Here is a 16626-nt window from a genome sequence, read left to right as displayed (position 1 = left end):
ACTAAAAAAATACAAAAAAACTAGCCGGACGAGGTGTCAGGCGCCTGTAGTCCCAGCTACTCGGGAGGCTGAGGCAGGAGAATGGTGTAAACCTGGGAGGTGGAACTTGCAGTGAGCCAAGATCTGGCCACTGCACTCAAGCCTGGGAGACAGAGCGAGACTCCGTCTCAAAAAAAAAAAAAAAAAAAAAAGTCCATGTTGGTACCAGGATTTTTAAGTTAAGACCCAGTTGAACCTACAGGTGTGTTTTAATTTGAGGAAAAAGAATAGATGCTTCATTTGTAAGTTTAGAGCTGAATAGAATCGTAAACTCAGTTGTATTTTGTGATTTATACATTTCATTTTCTAAATTTTCTTTTTGTGTGATTTTTATTTTTGTCATTTGTAAAGTGAGTTTTTAATAAGAACTCATGAAGCTACATGATTTTTCTCACATCAAATATCTCCAAGTTACAAGCTAGAGGAAACTAAATAAATTGTATTTTATGTTCATATGTAGTTTTAAATTTTGTAATTTAATAACTACTTTTGAATGAAAACATTACCTTTAACTCTTTTTTTTCCTTTCTTAGGCTTGAAAAGGAATACACTACAATAAAAACGAAAGAAATGGAAGAGCAAGTTGAAATTAAAGTAAGCATTTTGGGGCTTTTTAAAGTACTGATTGATTGAAATCAATTATTAGACAGTAGATGTCTAAAGTTTATACTTCTTATATTCATAAATGTGTTTACCATCCTACTAGATTATAGTTAAAAATAGACATTTCAAAAAAGTAGAATAATGCGACTGAAGTGGCTTTCATTCCAGTGTGAAGGAGAGCAAGCTCTTTCCCTTTTTCTAGATTTGTTGGTGGCTCATCAGGAGAAAACACTTCCATGGAGAAGATAATTATCTTTCCATTAAGCATGTTTTTTAAAGTTGCAGAGAAGACAATCTGTAATAACACTTTCTATGCTGAGACCAACAAGAGTATAATCTTAGGCAAACGTTAAATAGAGCACATATTACACTAGAACTAATTGTGGTTGCTCTGGAGCTACAGAAGCTTTGACTGATTTGACTTTTTCTTCTCTAAGCAAGGGTTATACTTTTGAACTACTTCTCTCCAGAAAATCAAGGAGATTTTCAATTCAAAGGGCATGTGAATACCCTATATGTACCCTAAAAATATAGAATTTGTTCCCTCCTGCCCCCATAAACCAAGGAATTCTTGAGTTGAGGGTCTTTGGCACTCTTGGAGCTGGGACTTGAGAAAAATTGTGTTGCCTTTTATGCTGATATTGTAGGATGGGGATGATAAGTGGAAGCATGAGTCAAAGAGCTTAGTGATTGGCCAATTCAATTTCTAATCTCTTTATTCTCTTCCACCCCCAAAGCCCCTGGAGAAAAGGGTTAAAAGTAAAATAATTTTAATGGAGTGACTCCCTCCTCCCTTTTTTTTTTTTTTTTTTGAGACAGAGTCTCGCTCTGTCGCCCAGGCTGGAGTGCAGTGGCCGGATCTCAGCTCACTGCAAGCTCCGCCTCCCGGGTTTACGCCATTCTCCTGCCTCAGCCTCCCGAGTAGCTGGGACTACAGGCGCCCGCCACCTCGCCCAGCTAGTTTTTTGTATTTTTTAGTAGAGACGGGGTTTCACCGTGTTAGCCAGGATGGTCTCGATCTCCTGACCTCGTGATCAGCCCGTCTGGGCCTCCCAAAGTGCTAGGATTACAGGCTTGAGCCACCGCGCCCGGCCTTCTCCTCGCTTTTTAAACTTCATGTTTGAATGTGTCTGATTTTTGACTTGGACCTGGCAAGACATTATATGACCACCTTATTTTTCTCCTTTTACAAGGGAATGGGTTCTGTTAAACTAACACTCTCTCCTTCCTTGGTCCTACTCAAAAGCCTCTAGGAGACAGTCTCTCCAGTTTTCTTATGTTAACTCTCTCTTACCAACTCTGTCCTCCCTTTTCTAGAGGTTCTATTCCCATTTCTATCGCCAAACCTTATCAAATGGAAATAGATACATCCACATTTTTAATATAGAGAGAAAAGACCCATGTGGATGTTTTTCCCTTCTTTTTTTTATTTTTTTTAATTTATTTTTTATTCTGTCACCCAACTGCTGCTCTACTATTTGCTTTTCTTTTTTCTTTTTCTTTTTTTTTTTTTTTGAGATGAAGTCTTGCGCTGTCTCCCAGGCTGGAGTGCAGTGGCACGATCTCCGCTCACTGCAAGCTCCACCTCCTGGGTTCACCCCATTCTCCTGCCTCAGCCTCCCACGTAGCTGGGACTACAGGTGCCTGCCACCACGCCTGGCTAATTTTTTGTATTTTTAGTAGAGACAGGGTTTCGCCGGGTTAGCCAGGATGGTCTCGATCTCCTGACCTTGTGATCCACCCGCCTTGGCCTCCCGAAGTGCTGGGATTATAGGCGTGAGCCACCGCGCCTGGCCCTATTTGCTTTTCTTTTAGGTACCATGAATAAGGGTACTTTTACTGAAAGTAAAAAGTATGTCATCATGATGAGTGAGGAGAGAGTATGGGTTTTCACGTACTACAAATATTCGGAACTGCAAATCAAGAATCTGAGGATGGGGAAGCCATCCTGTTCATTTCACCACACTATGTTATTGAAAAAAAAAAAAAATCACAGTTCTATGGACAATCCTTACTCTTGAAGGGGTTTCTTATAAAATTAAGTACATGAATGTATGAATACCAAAAGGCATTTTCAGAAAACAGATTTTTAGGAGACTTTCACCTATACCTGCAGTCTTTACTTTTCTTTTTTCTCCTTTGCTTTCCTCTCCTCTCCCCTCCCCTTCACTCCCCCCCACCCCCTCCCCTCCCCTCCCCTTCCCTCTGTCACTCAAGCTGGAGTGCAGTGGCACAATCTTGGCTCATTTGCAGCCTTGACATCCCACGTTCAAGCGATCCTCCCACCTCAGCCTTCTAAGTAGCTGGGACTACAGGTGCATGCCACCATGCCCAGCTAATTTTTTGTATTTTTGGTAGAGACAGGGTTTCACCATGTTGCCCAGGCTGGTCTCGAACTCCTGAACTCAGGAAATCCGCCTGCCTTGGCCTCCCAAAGCACTGGGATTACGGGCATGAGCTACCACGCCCAGCCATTTGCAGTATTTTCTATACTTTGTTTTTTGGGGAAAGTTATAGTTCATATTCCTAAAGAAATGCTTTTGAATCTAGCTCCATATGTCTCAGGCAGTTGGCATAAAATTGTCTATAGAGAAGAATCTGGGAAAAAGAGTTTAGAAAGTTAATGGAACACATCAGGTAAATAAAGTGCTGATCTCAAAGGTAGTCTGTTCTCTTTGTATAATATTGTTTCCATGTAATTCTTTCTTACACCATTTTCATGTCTTTCTTCACTCCCCAATTCCACAAAATATAAAAACCAAAACAACTTTTGAATGACTGTAGTTTTTTAAACTTTATATTTAGGGGTGTCTGATTTTTTTTTTCAACTGAATACTTTTTTTTTTTTTTAATACTTTAAGTTCTGGGATACATGTGCAGAACACGCAGTTTTGTTACATAGGTATACACGTGCCATGGTGGTTTGCTGCACCCATTAACGCGTCATCTACGTTAGGTGTTTCTCCTAATGCTATCCCTCCCCTAGCCCTCCACCCCCTGACAGACCCCAGTGTGTGATGTTCCCCTCCCCTGTGTTCATGTGTTCTCATTGTTCAACTCCCACTTATGAGCGAGAACATGTGGTGTTTCGTTTTCTGTTCCTGTGTTAGTTTGCTGAGAATGATGGTTTCCAGCTTCATCCATGTCCCTGCAAAGGACATGAACTCATCCTTTTTTTATGGCTACATAGTATTCCATGGTGTATATGTGCCACATTTTCTTTATCCAGTCTATCATTGATGGCCATTTGGGTTGGTTCCAGGGTGTCTGATTTTTTTGCTTAGACCCTGACAACTCATTCTAATCATGATCGGATGACCACCTTATTTACAATTCATTAACCAGATATAATATTAATTGAGCCTTGCTGTAAAATGGGAAATGCTACTCCTTGTGCACACTCCCTCCCTCCCACAAAAGTCTCTTTTACAAGAGAATGGGTTCTAGTTGTAAACTAGTACTTTCTTGCTTTGGTTCTTTTTAAAAGTCCATGGGAAGATAGTTTTGTGCCATTATTTTTACAGGCCATTGGTATGATCATCAAATTGTTTGATGTTTTGATATAGAAGTATAAAATCAGCCTTTGGTGTTGTGAAATGTGTTTATAAGGTCTCTGTTGTTTTTACTTTAATTTAATTATAAGACCTTTGGGGTGATGACCTTCTATTCTAAGAACCATATCTGTCAGTGAGCCTCGTGGTTAAGATGCGACTTTTAAATATTTTTTTCACCTCTTCCCTAAAAGTGTTATAGGAAGATTTTGATAATAATGTCTTCATATGGAGAAGCTTAAATTTTGCTGTGTGAAATTTTTTGTTAATAGAAACATCTTTATCAGTATCTTCTTCCAGTCTATTGATGTTCTGCCTGATGGGGAAGAGGTAAGAAGTATTAAAATTCTAGTTTGGCCAGGCGCGGTGGCTCACACCTGTAATCCTAGCACTTTGGGAGGCTGAGGCTGGCGGATTACTTGAGCCCAGGAGTTTGAGACCAGCCTGGACAACATAGCAAGACCCCATCTCAATTTTAAAAAAGAAAAACATTATAAAAATAAAATTCTAACTTATATTAGGATAACCCGCAAATCTTTAAAAAGGAAAAAACTTTGATTCAGATAGACATACGAACAGATAATCTAATTTTTATGTTTAAATTTGTGCTTCGGGATGCAGAGATCTAAAGCCATATAAAGGGAAGTATGAGAAATTCTGGCCGGTTTTTAGTCAAAAGTTAAGTATTTTTCTTGTTTAAAAACTATGGTACATTTCAGATATGCTGAAAGCCAGAAAATAATATAAAAGTGCTCACATATTCACTGCCTGGCATAAAAAAGAAAAAAAAAAAGAAAAAAAAAAGAGAAGTATTATCTAAGTTGCCCAGGAATTACATTTTGACAATCAATGTGAAGTATTATAAATGAAGCTTACTTAGCCCTTAATATATGATGGGTCACTTACATGCATTATTTCCCCTTATTCTTAGAACAGAATTATTAAAGGGTTCTTATCCCTCCCTACCTGTGAAGAAATTAGGCTTCAGAAAGCTCAAATAATATGCCAGTGGTCACACTGCGAGGAAACAGAGTCAAAGATTTGAAGTCTGATTGGTGTTATTCTAAGGCCCATGTGTATTCTTCAGTATATACATGGTGCTACTGCTGCTTTCCCAGAGAGACTTTGATGTATTTGTGATGTAAGATTTGGATGCTCATTTTTCTCTGGCATATCAAACTTTTCATTAAAAAACTAATGGCTATGTAATAATATCCAAGGGAGGTATGCTAACCTGATTTATTCAATAACACTTCATTTAACAGATAATTTATAGTGCCTACTAGATGCCCAAGCACTGTTCTAGGCACTTGAAATGTGGCTATGAAGTAGACCATGTTCTGTCCTCATGGAGGTTATATTTTAATATGGAAAAAACAATAAACAGAAAAGTCAAATGTACAGTATTTCGGATGATGATTAAGTGTTAAGGAGAAAAAATAACCTCAGGGAGGGGGAATATAAAACAATAGTGTTTGGGTGGAAAATTTAGAGAAGTTAACCAGGTGATTTTTGAAAAAAGACCTGAAGGAAGTGATGGGGCTAGATATGTGACTATCTGGAAGAAGGGCAGAACCTATTCAGGAGTGTGCCTGGTGACGAACAGTAAAGTGGCATTGTGGATGGGACAGCATGAATGATGAGAAAAGTGGTAGGAAGTAAGATGGAGCAGGTTGTAGACAATGTAAGATGTTGTCGACAGTGGTAAGGACTTTGACTTTTACTCTGGTTGGATGGCAGTTTTCAGTAGAGAAGGACAAAATGTGATTTAAGTTCAGTTGATCCTTCTGGTTGCTGTGTTGAGAGTAAATTGCAGGGGTTGAGAGCAGTTCTGATGAAGGCTGATGTGGTAATACAGACAAAAGATGATGGTGGGCCAGGCGTGCCTACCATCAGGGTGGCTTATGCTTGTAATCCCAGTACTTAGGGAGGCCAAGGTGGGCGATTCCTTGAGCTCAGGAGTTCAAGACCAGCCTGGGCAACATAGTGGGCCCCTGTCTCTACAAAAATTTTTTTTTTCAAATTAGCCAGGTGTGGTGGTGCATGCCTGTAGTCCTATCTACTCAGGAGGTGGAGGCAGGAGGATCACTAGAACCTGAGAAGCTGAGGCTGCAGTGAGCTGTGATCATGCCACTGCATTCCTTCCTGCATGATAGAGTGAGACCCTGTCTTAAAAAAAAAAAAAAAAAAAAAAAAAGATGGTGGTGGCTTGGACTGAGGTAAGAAGTAATTGGATTCTGAATAGATTTTAAATATAAAGTGGACAGCTAGAATGTAGAGATGTGTGAGGAGGAGGAATCAAGCCTTGTGGTCTGAGCAGGTAGATAAATGGTGTTCCTGTTACCTGAGATGGGAAAGACTACAGGAGGATTTGGTTTAGTGGGGATACCAGGAGCCCAGTTTTGGATATTTTGGGAATGAGATGCCTAGGAGATGTCCAGTTAGCTTCTTAAATATTCAGATCTGAAATGACGAGAAGCAAAGCTCAAAATATAGATTTGGCAGTTATTGGCAGTTATTCATGGTATTGAAAGCCATGAGAATGGGTGAGATTATTTGGGAAATGAGTGTAGATAAAAATAGAGAAGAGTTCAAGAATTGAGCCTGAGAATAAACCAGCATTTAAAGATGAGGAAGACAAGTAGAAAGTAGCAAAGTAGGAGAAAACCAGGTAGGTGTAGTTCCTAGAAGCCAAGGGACAGTGAGAAAGAGAGAAGGATTTACCATGTCAAATACTGAAGATAGTTTTTGCTAAATGAGGATAGAGAAACAGCCGTTGCATTTTTCAGCATGATTATAATTTATCCTAGAAACAAGTGGAGCAGAATGGTAGGTACTAAAACCTAATTGGAATAGAAGTAGAAAAATTAGAGATATTTTTCAAGGAATTTGCTATAAGGATGAAAGAAATGGGACAGTAGCTAGAGAGGGTAATTATGTTGAATTTTTTGTTTCTGTTTTTTTTTTTTTTTTTAAAGATAGGAGAAATAACTACATGCTTTTACGGTGATAATCAAGTAGGAAAAATTGATCATTATGAATGGGGGATAATCACTGGAGTCAGGAGGATATGGAATTTAGGGCAAAGCTAGGAGATGTTACTTAGTATGCTAGCATGAATAGTTAATCCACAATAACAGGAAATCAAAATATATGGACAAAAATGCAGTTAGGATATAGGATGTGGTTTTGGGAGCTTGTGAAATTCTCTTCTAATTGCCTCAGTTTTTTTCAGTGAAGTCATAGGCAAAATTATCAACTGAGAGACAATGGATTGGAGAGTTGCTGGTTTGAAGAGAGAGGAATAGGTGTGAAATAGTGATTTAGGGGGATAGAAGGACATTATTATTGCTAAGAACCATATTGAATTTAGTGATCAGTAATTTAAATAAACATCATGGTTTTGTTTTTCTTGGGTCATATTTACTGGCATAGGTATAGGCTCAAAACTGTCAGAGAGTTGATCCAGAGTAGTGTTTTTTCCAGGCAGGTGTACTACGAAGGGAGAGAAGGGCAAGGGGGCTTAAAAGCAAGGGAGGTATATAATGATTGCAAATTAAACTTTGTCAAGAAGGAAGAGAGAACATCAAAGATTGAGGGACAGTGAAAAGTTGTTGGGATCACTAGATTGTCTCAATGAAAACAATTGTTGGGGTTGGGTTACTTTGTAAACTGAGTAAGCTGGAAAGAATAGGAAATGGTGATTGAAGAGTGGGTTATTTGAAACGAGATTATCCTATTTCAGGATATTAAGGTTGCTTTTAGTTTTTCATTATTTAATGCTAATGGTTAACATCTTTGTATATAACAAGATTTTTTGTCTCTTATTATTATTTCCATAGCCAGTTGTAAAAAGTAGAATTAATAAGTTATAGGATATTAGCACTTTAAAGACTTTTACTGTGTAGTATATAAATTTCCTAGAGAATGTGTCCACGGTATGTTTGTCTTAGCAACAAGTTTCCATTTCATGACTACTTTGCCAACACTAAGTATTTCATTCTTACTCTCCCTTTTAGTCCTCTTTTTTTCTAATTTGGTAGGTCAAAATATTGTCTCTATTTTCTTTTTCAGTGTACAAGACAAACATTTTTATGTAGCTGTATCTAGGTATCTTCCTCTTTGTGGTTTTCACTTTAAAGTTTAGGAAGCACTCTATTCTAGAAAATGTGAGGAAGATATTGAAGAATTATTGAGAATCAATCAGGTGGTAGATTTTAGTTACTAACTTTTCTATGTATCATCAATAAACAGTTCAAAAATATCCTGGAAGAAGTAGTTCCATTTGAAATAAAAATAAAAGTATATCCAGGAGTAACCTAAATGAAAAATAGAACAGGACCTAACAAACACTGGAAAACTTTACACACAGACATTTTAAAAAGAAAACTAAAGATAGACAAAAATAGCTCCATGTTATATAAAGATATGAATTTCCCAGTGATTTTTTTTTTTTTTTTTTTTTTTTTTTTTTGAGACAGAGCCTTGCTCTGTCACCCAGGCTGGAGTGCAGTGGTACGGTCTTGGCTCACTGCAACCTTCACCTCCCGGATTCAAGCGGTTCTCCTGCCTCAGCCTCCTAAGTAGCTGGGATTACAGGCATGCGCCACCACGCCAGGCTGATTTTTGTATTTTTAGTAGAGACAGTGTTTCACCATGTTGACCAGGCTGGTCTCGAACTTCTGGCCTCAAGTGATACACCTGCCTTGGCCTCCCAAAGTTCTGGGATTACAGCTGTAAACCATTGTACCTGGCCCTCAAATTCAGTGAAATTTAATTCCTTGTAAAATTCCAGGGCAATAAAAAAACTTAAGAATAATTCTAAAAATAGACAAAAGTAGTAAAATAATATTCACGCCTAACTTCAAAAATATTGTGGGCAGTGCTTATCATTGAGTATTTGGCATATATTAGGTGCTATGCTATCTCATTTAATTTTTCATTTCCCTATAGGTTTTATTACTCTGATTTCTGGATGAAGAAATGGAGATTCTAAAACATTGAATGTCATATACAAGTGTTAATTGTAGAATGAGAATTTGAACTTAAATCTACCTAACTTCGAAACCTAGTCTCTTAACTGCTTTAATATACTAGTATTTGGGGTTTGGGAATAATAAACAAATATAAGAATGGGGGATATTAGCTCTACCAGGTATTAAAACAGATTGCAAAGCTATAATTACCAAAATACTGTTATATTCAGTTAAAAGAAAAATACAGTAACACTTGAAACTTAAAAGTAACCCTGAGGCCAGGCACAGGGCTCATGCCTGTAATCCCAGCACTTTGGGAGGCCAAGGCGGGTGAATCACAAGATCGAGACCACCCTGGCTAACATGGTGAAACCCCGTCTGTACTAAAAATTCAAAAAATCAGCCGGGTGTGGTGGCGGGCATCTGTAGTCCCAGCTACTCGGGAGGCTGAGGCAGGAGAATGGCGTGAACCCGGGAGGCAGAGCTTGCAATGAGCTGAGATCATGCCACTGCACTCTAGCCTGGGTGACAGAGCGAGACTCCATCTCAAAAAAAACCGTAAACAAACAAACAAAAAAACACTTTAAAAAAAAAGCAAAAACCCTGAAATGGTCTGCATTAACTGAAAAAGTCTATTCTATTGATCAATTCCTGATGTAAATATTATACAAATGAGGAAGTGGTGATTTATTTTTAAATGGTGTTAAGCATTTGGTTAGTTGCCTGTGGAAGAAAATCAGTTTAGATTTTTATTTATAATGAAATAGATTTCAGAAGCCTTAAAGGGGGTTGGGGAAGGAAATCCAGGTGAGTGTTTTTAGTTCTAAATTTTATTTTTAGCATGATTTCTGTCATAACTTCGTTCACTCAGTTGTCTGGTGGGAACTTAGTTTTCTGAGTCTTTTGAGATAAAACATTACCTTTTGTTGATGTAGTGTGATTGAGAACATTGTGAGAATCCCATTTATTTCTTTGACTCTCTAGAGTTTAGCAGCATTTAATAATTGCTTATTTGTGTAGACCACTATGCTGCACACAGTAGGAGGAGCCAAGCCATGAGAACATTTTCTACTTCTCAAGCTATTATTTTGTCTGAGATTAGTTATTAACTTTCCTATATATCATAATGTCCATTTCAGATAATCTGAATTGTAGTGAATAGAACAGGAAATCTAATTTGCAAAGTATCTTTGTAATAACTCTAAGATTTGTTTCAATTTGTGATCTACTTAATAAGATGCAGTAATTCATAGAGCCTCTCATTTCCCTGCCCTGAGACTTTATATGTTATAATAAACCATATTTAAGCGTTTACTAGCAAAATAATAGGTTGAATTGATGGAAGAATTTTCTGAGACAGACATTTTTCAGCAGAAATTTATAGGAAGGTGGGGCTGGAAAAAGGCTTGATTGAGTTCTGGAACAAATTGGTACAAAAATGTAAGTGATTACCTTGAGGCCGGGCGCAGTGGCTCATGCCTGTAAACCCAGCATTTTGGGAGGCTGAGGCGGGCAGATCACGAGGTCAGGAGATCGAGACCGTCCTGGCTAATGCGGTGAAACCCCGTCTGTACTAAAAATACAAAAAATTAGCTGAGCATCGTGGCATGCGCCTGTAGTTCCAGCTACTCAGGAGAATGAGTCAGGAGAATCGCTTGAACCCGGGAGGCAGAGGTTGCAGTGAGCTGAGATCGCACCACTGCATTCCAGCCTGGGCGACAGAGCAAGACTCTGTCTCAAAAAAAAAAAAAAAAAAAGAGCGATTACCTTGAAACTGAAATTTGAGTGACGGCAGAATGAAGGGACAACATCTGAGGAATTTGAAAATGAAAAAGATAACTTCTAAAGGGGATTAATAAGCAATTATATTGGTGGATATGCAAAAATAACTTTTTAAAAATGTAGAGTGACTTGGACTTAATACTTGATGACAGTAATTAGACAACTTTTTGGGAACCAGGCATTGAATAATTAGGTAAAGTGTTTCTTTAAAAAATCTGGTTTTACTTTTTGAACTATGAGAAAGTGCTAGTAATTGGAGCTGTTTTCTCAGAAAAAATTAATAAATTATTTGTATTTTCAGAATTTTGCAACTCGTCATCTATACTATATTATAAATGGAGACTGTTGAAGTCTAAATGGGCATTTTTTAAAAAATTTGAGACAAGGTCTTGCTCTGTTGCCCAGGATGGAGTGCTGTAATGTGATACTGGCTCACTGCAACCTCCTCCTCCAGGGCTGAGGCCATCCTCACCCAAGCCTCCTGAGTAGCTAGGACTACAAGCACATGCCCCTATGCCCAGCTAATTTTCATATTTTTTGTAGAGACAGGGTTTTGCCATGTTGTCCAGGCTGGTCTTGAACTCAAGCTCAGGTGATCCACCTGCCTTTGGCCTCCCAAAGTGGATTACAGGTGTGAGCCACTGAGCCAGGCCCTAAATGGAAAATTTGATGTTTAGCCTATGAATGTGCGTTTTTTATATCTCCTATGTCTTCATTCAACTGACATTTGAATATTGATTATATAGGTAGGCTCTGTTGGAGGTAGGCAAGTTAGAATCTTTTCTAATGAGGATGTTAAAACACATAAGAAAATATTTGATTGTGAGTCATTATGGTAAGTATAGAAATGAAACAGCTTATTTCTATATGTACTGTAGGGTGTATTTTAAATTTAATCACAGCTGGAATGATGAATATGATTATTTCCTTTGCCGTGGTGTATTTATTTCTCTTTCTTTATCTCTTTCCTTTCCTTTTCCTTTTTCCTTTCCTTTCCTTCTCCCCTCCCTTTGCCTCCCTTCCCCTCCCCTCCCTTCTCCTCCCCTCCCCTCCCCTCCCTTTTTTGGACACAGGGTTTCACACTATCACCCAGGCTGGAGTACAGTGGTCCAATCTCGGCTCACTACAACCTCCGCTGCCCCCACCTCAGCCCCCACCTCCCAGCCTCCCACCTCAGCCTCCCAAGTAGCTGGGACGACAGACTTGCACCACCATTCCTGGCTAAATTGTGTGTGTGTGTGTGTATGTGCGTGTGTGCACGTGTGCGTATGTTCGTGTGTGTATGTGTGTTTCATAAAGACAAGGTTTCACCCTGTTGCCCAGGCTCATCACCACCATTCCTGGCTAAAGTGTGTGTGTGTGTGTGTGTGTGTGTGTGTGGGTGTGTGTGTGTAGTTTTCAGAGACGAGCTTTCACCATGTTGCTCAGGCTCATCTGGAACTCCTGAACTCAAGCCATCTGCCCGCCTTGGCCTCCCAAAGAGCTGGGATTACAGGCGTGAACCATGGTGCCCTGCCTTCTGTGTATTTCTTACTCTGAGTCTTTGACATTTGATAATGTAATCATCCCTTAGACTCCTTTCTTATTTATAAAAGGTGGTACGTTTTCAGGACTGTGATTTAGGAATCTTTTTTTTCCTCTCAAAAATGCTTGCAAATAAAACATTTTTTTTCTTGGCAGAGGTTACGCACAGAAAATAGACTTTTAAAACAGCGCATCGAGACATTAGAAAAAGTAAGTGACTACTTATGCAAGCTTCTGTTGAATGCCTAGTGTTTTTTCTGTATATTTATTAAAAATCCTCAAAAATTCTGGCACATGTCTCCTATGTTGTAGTATTGAATGCTTAGCTTGCTTACCTTACTATTTAGCCAGATAACTTGTTACTAATAAAAAATTGTTCAGTTGTAGTGGTTCTTAAACTTTAATATTCAAGTTTTAACTGAGATTAAGAGTAACATATTGATACTATTTGTTTTCTTTACACATAATTTCTAAAAAGTATGTTCTTTTAGAATTTAGTTGGGAGTCCGTTCTAATATAGCATTTAAAAAATGAGTTTCAAATGTTGCCCTGGACTTTCTAGCATATTGAACGTGGCGGTAATTCCTTTAAGGCCTAGGATTGCTTTTAGTTGAAGTGACTGACTGCTTCCTTACATAAAAATTCACTCTCATGTTGATTTTCAACACAAAGGAATTGTGCATAAACTTTTAGTTCTTATAATTATTTTGGTCTACTTGTTACATTTTCTGTTTTATACAGAATAACTGGGCAAATATGGAAATTTTGCATTATTTTTCATACTGTGCTTCTGATGAAAAATCTTTTGTAGTCATTTCAGATGCTATAAGAATGAATTGAGTAGTAAAAGTATGGTTTAAGAATTTCGTTTTATTAAAAGAAAGACATCTGAATTCACACTCTTTTGGTGCTTTTTTCTTATTTTATTTTTTTGAGACAGAGTCTCGCTCTGTTGCCCAGGCTGGAGTGCAGTGGCTCAATCGTGGCTCACTGCAAGCTCCGCCTCCCAGGTTCAAGCGATTCTCCTGCCTCAGCCTCCCAAGTAGCTGGGCTTACAGGCGTGTGCCACCACGCCTAGCTAATTCTTGTATTTTTAGTAGAGACGGGGTTTCACCATGTTGGCCAGGAATGGTCTTGATCTCCTGACCTTGTGATCTGCCTGCCTCAGCCTCCCAAAGTGCTGGGATTACAAGCATGAGCCACCGTGCCTGACTGCTTTTTTCTTTCTTTAACTAGGGATGAGATTAAGTAGATTTAAACATACCCCTCATCATATTGCCAAGGATCTTAAAATCTTCCCTGAAAATCTACAGATAAATATTCAAGAAATAAATAAATGGAAATATTAATATTTTGTAGTATTTGTCGTTGGTTTGAAAAGTTTTGATGATTTCATATTAAATAGAAGTGCATAATAAGGACAGGATATTTATTACATGTCTGCCTTTGTTGGATAATAATTGCAGATACATCATATTAAGTCAAAAATAGTTTCCCTGTTTTTCTGTCATCATGTTAGGGTTGCTATGAGAATAATTCTACTTTTGGTGACTCCACAGGAAGATTGAGCTTGCTTTTAAGTTGTTTTAATTATATACTCTTTTTTCCCACTAAATATCTAGCTTACAATCAAATATGCGCGTCGTCTTGGTGTTTTTGTTTTTGTTTTTTTTTAAATCTTTGGAGTAAGACGTTTAAACCGGAAAAGCATTATAGTATTTCATTGAACCTTTGGAATGATAACAATGCTGTAAGAAAATGTTAAGTTTGAATTTTGCTTCTAGAAAATTAAGTTCCTTTTTTTATTGGCTTAGATGGCCCAGGTGTGTCACTTAGCACTTAGAATTCTATAAATACTATGTATCAATTGAATTCCGTAATAAAAAGGTATACTTTCTCAGTTATTGCTAACGTTTAAGTTTAGCTCATTATTTGTCATATTTTCCTTGCTTTGTTTCTTTGAAAGTTGCTGTTGTACAAATTGCTGTCACACTTTTTAAGTGGAATTGCTTACTCAAATTCCTTCTCCCTTTCATATAAGTGGGTTGACAATATGGATTAAGTCTAAAAGATGTAAATACATCAAAAAGAAGAAGAAATATTTGGCTGAGTGCAGTGGCTCACGCCTATGATCCCCACACTTTGGGAGGCTGAGGCAGGAGGATTGCGTAAGGCCAGGAGTTCAAGACTGGCCTGGGTAACATGGCTAGACTGTATCTCTGCAAAAAATTTTAAAACTAGCTGGGCATGGTGGCACACACCTGTAGTCCTAGCTGCTCAGGAGGCTGAAACAGAAGGGTAAACTCCTTGAGCCGAGGAGTTGGTGGTTACAGTGAGCTATGTGATCATACCATTGCATTCTACCTTGGGTGAGACCCTGTCTCTATTAAACAAACAAACAAACAAACAAACAGAAAACTGTGCTTGTTGCAGGTAATGAAAAACCACTTGGACTTTGTGTTTGGTATCTTCAGGAAACACATGATTTTCAACCACCTATCCTTGTTTTTATATATTTTTTTTAAGGTTTAAAAATAAAAACACGTTCAGTAAAAAATGGTTTTAAAATTTAAATGTCCATTTTAATTAGCAATGAAAAGTAGATGGAATTTGCATATATTTGTTTCTTTTTTCCTAATTTTATCACTTTTATTTCTTTCTCTTATATTTCTATCTGAATTTTTCCTTTTGTAGGAAAGTGCTTCCTTGGCAGATAGATTGATACAGGTATAGTTTTTGTTTTGTTTTAGTTCTTTTAAACATCTTCTCTAACTTCTAAGGAAAGTCCTAAACCTCAAAATTCATATTTTAATGCATGCAATTTTACATGCGTTTTTCTAGAAATAATTTTTTGGGTGGTGTATGTGGGTATAAATTTAATTTTTTATAACAAAATGTTATCTTGGTTTATTTTTGCACGTTTTAAAGCTAACCTTATTTTTTTAAGTATTTATTTCAAAGTGGCAATAAGTGGATTCTGTGAAATTAACTACTATTCATTGAAAATTTCAGTCCTGCATGTACAACTCAGTAATATTGCATGAATTAAATTGTTATTGACTGAAAGAAGAATTGTTCTTGTCAGGTGAAATTTTCATTTAGTTTCCCAAAATTTGCTGGAGCAATAACAAGCTGCTAGCTAATGATTACCTAGGCTGTTCTATTCGCTGAGGTGACTTTTTTTTTTAACATGTCAAAGTAAATAACTAAACCTCACAAAGGCAGTCTTTCTTGAATCTATCCTAAATTGCTTTACACACAAAAAAATTATGTCCTAAGGGACAAGTGACAAGAGCCCAGGAGGCTGAGGAAAACTACCTCATAAAACGGGAGTTGGCCACCATCAAACAGCAGAGTGATGAGGCCAGTGCTAAGCTGGAGCAAGCTGAAAATACCATCAGGAAGCTCCAGCACCAACAACAATGGGTAAGGAGTCTGGTAGTGCTTTTCTCACCTTTCTCATCCCCCTTCCTTTCAATCATTTTTTTTTTTCTCATAGCACAGATTCTGTGCTGTTGTTTTAAATAACTTTGTTTTCAACTTTAATTGAACTTTTAAATTATACAATTTTATGTTCTGTGATATTTAGGGGTCTTATTGTGGCCTAAGGACTCCTGTTCTAATTTTTTTTCTGTCTACATAGTTTTGTTAGAAATAGGTAATATTTTCTTTTCTTACACTGTGTTTTAAGTAATGGTAAATAAGCAGTGTATGTCAGAATTGCTTTTAAGTTTTTAGAAATCTGTTTTCATAATAGCTGTCATTTTGCTAACAGTAATTTTTAAATCCCAACTTCAGCTAGTTTTTGTTCATTGTGCAGATGAAATATTACCCAACACGCAGAATATATGTGGTTATCTCATTTAAAGCTTCGGCAATGTGGCAATTTGTGTCTTACGAAATACTGTTGCTTAGACTTCCTACATCAAGACATTGAATTATGGGTTAAGGTGTATGCCTTTATTTCAGAGGGAGAGAAGTTGCAAAGATGAAAAAGATTAACCCTTTAAAAATTATCTTAATTAACCTAGAGTGTGTTTCTAATTATCTTAATCAACCTAGGGTATGTACGAAACAACTACTAATTGTACATCTAGCCTCAGGTATCTTTTGCAGCTTAGACATTTTCCATTGGCAAATTCAGACTAGGG

General features: G+C 37.6%; 1 protein-coding gene across 2 annotated transcripts in view; it reads left to right on the top strand.

Annotated features, from left to right (window-relative positions):
- Nucleotides 1-16626, top strand: part of EVI5 (ecotropic viral integration site 5) — a 279600-nt gene that overhangs the window by 118993 nt on the left and 143981 nt on the right. The window contains exons 10-13 of one of the 2 annotated variants that reach the window (XM_025357079.1): nt 573-633; nt 12632-12685; nt 15170-15202; nt 15755-15901. In XM_025357079.1, coding sequence (XP_025212864.1) covers nt 573-633; nt 12632-12685; nt 15170-15202; nt 15755-15901 — 295 coding nt within the window. The remainder of the gene's footprint in view (nt 1-572; nt 634-12631; nt 12686-15169; nt 15203-15754; nt 15902-16626) is intronic. The other variant, XM_025357086.1, reaches the window with a different exon arrangement.

The sequence above is a fragment of the Theropithecus gelada genome, chromosome 1 (assembly GCF_003255815.1).
Source record: "Theropithecus gelada isolate Dixy chromosome 1, Tgel_1.0, whole genome shotgun sequence".
Classification (NCBI taxonomy): Eukaryota; Metazoa; Chordata; class Mammalia; order Primates; family Cercopithecidae; genus Theropithecus; species Theropithecus gelada.
The sequence above is the reverse complement of the archived record's forward strand: the minus strand, read 5'-3'. Positions and strand labels throughout refer to the sequence as shown.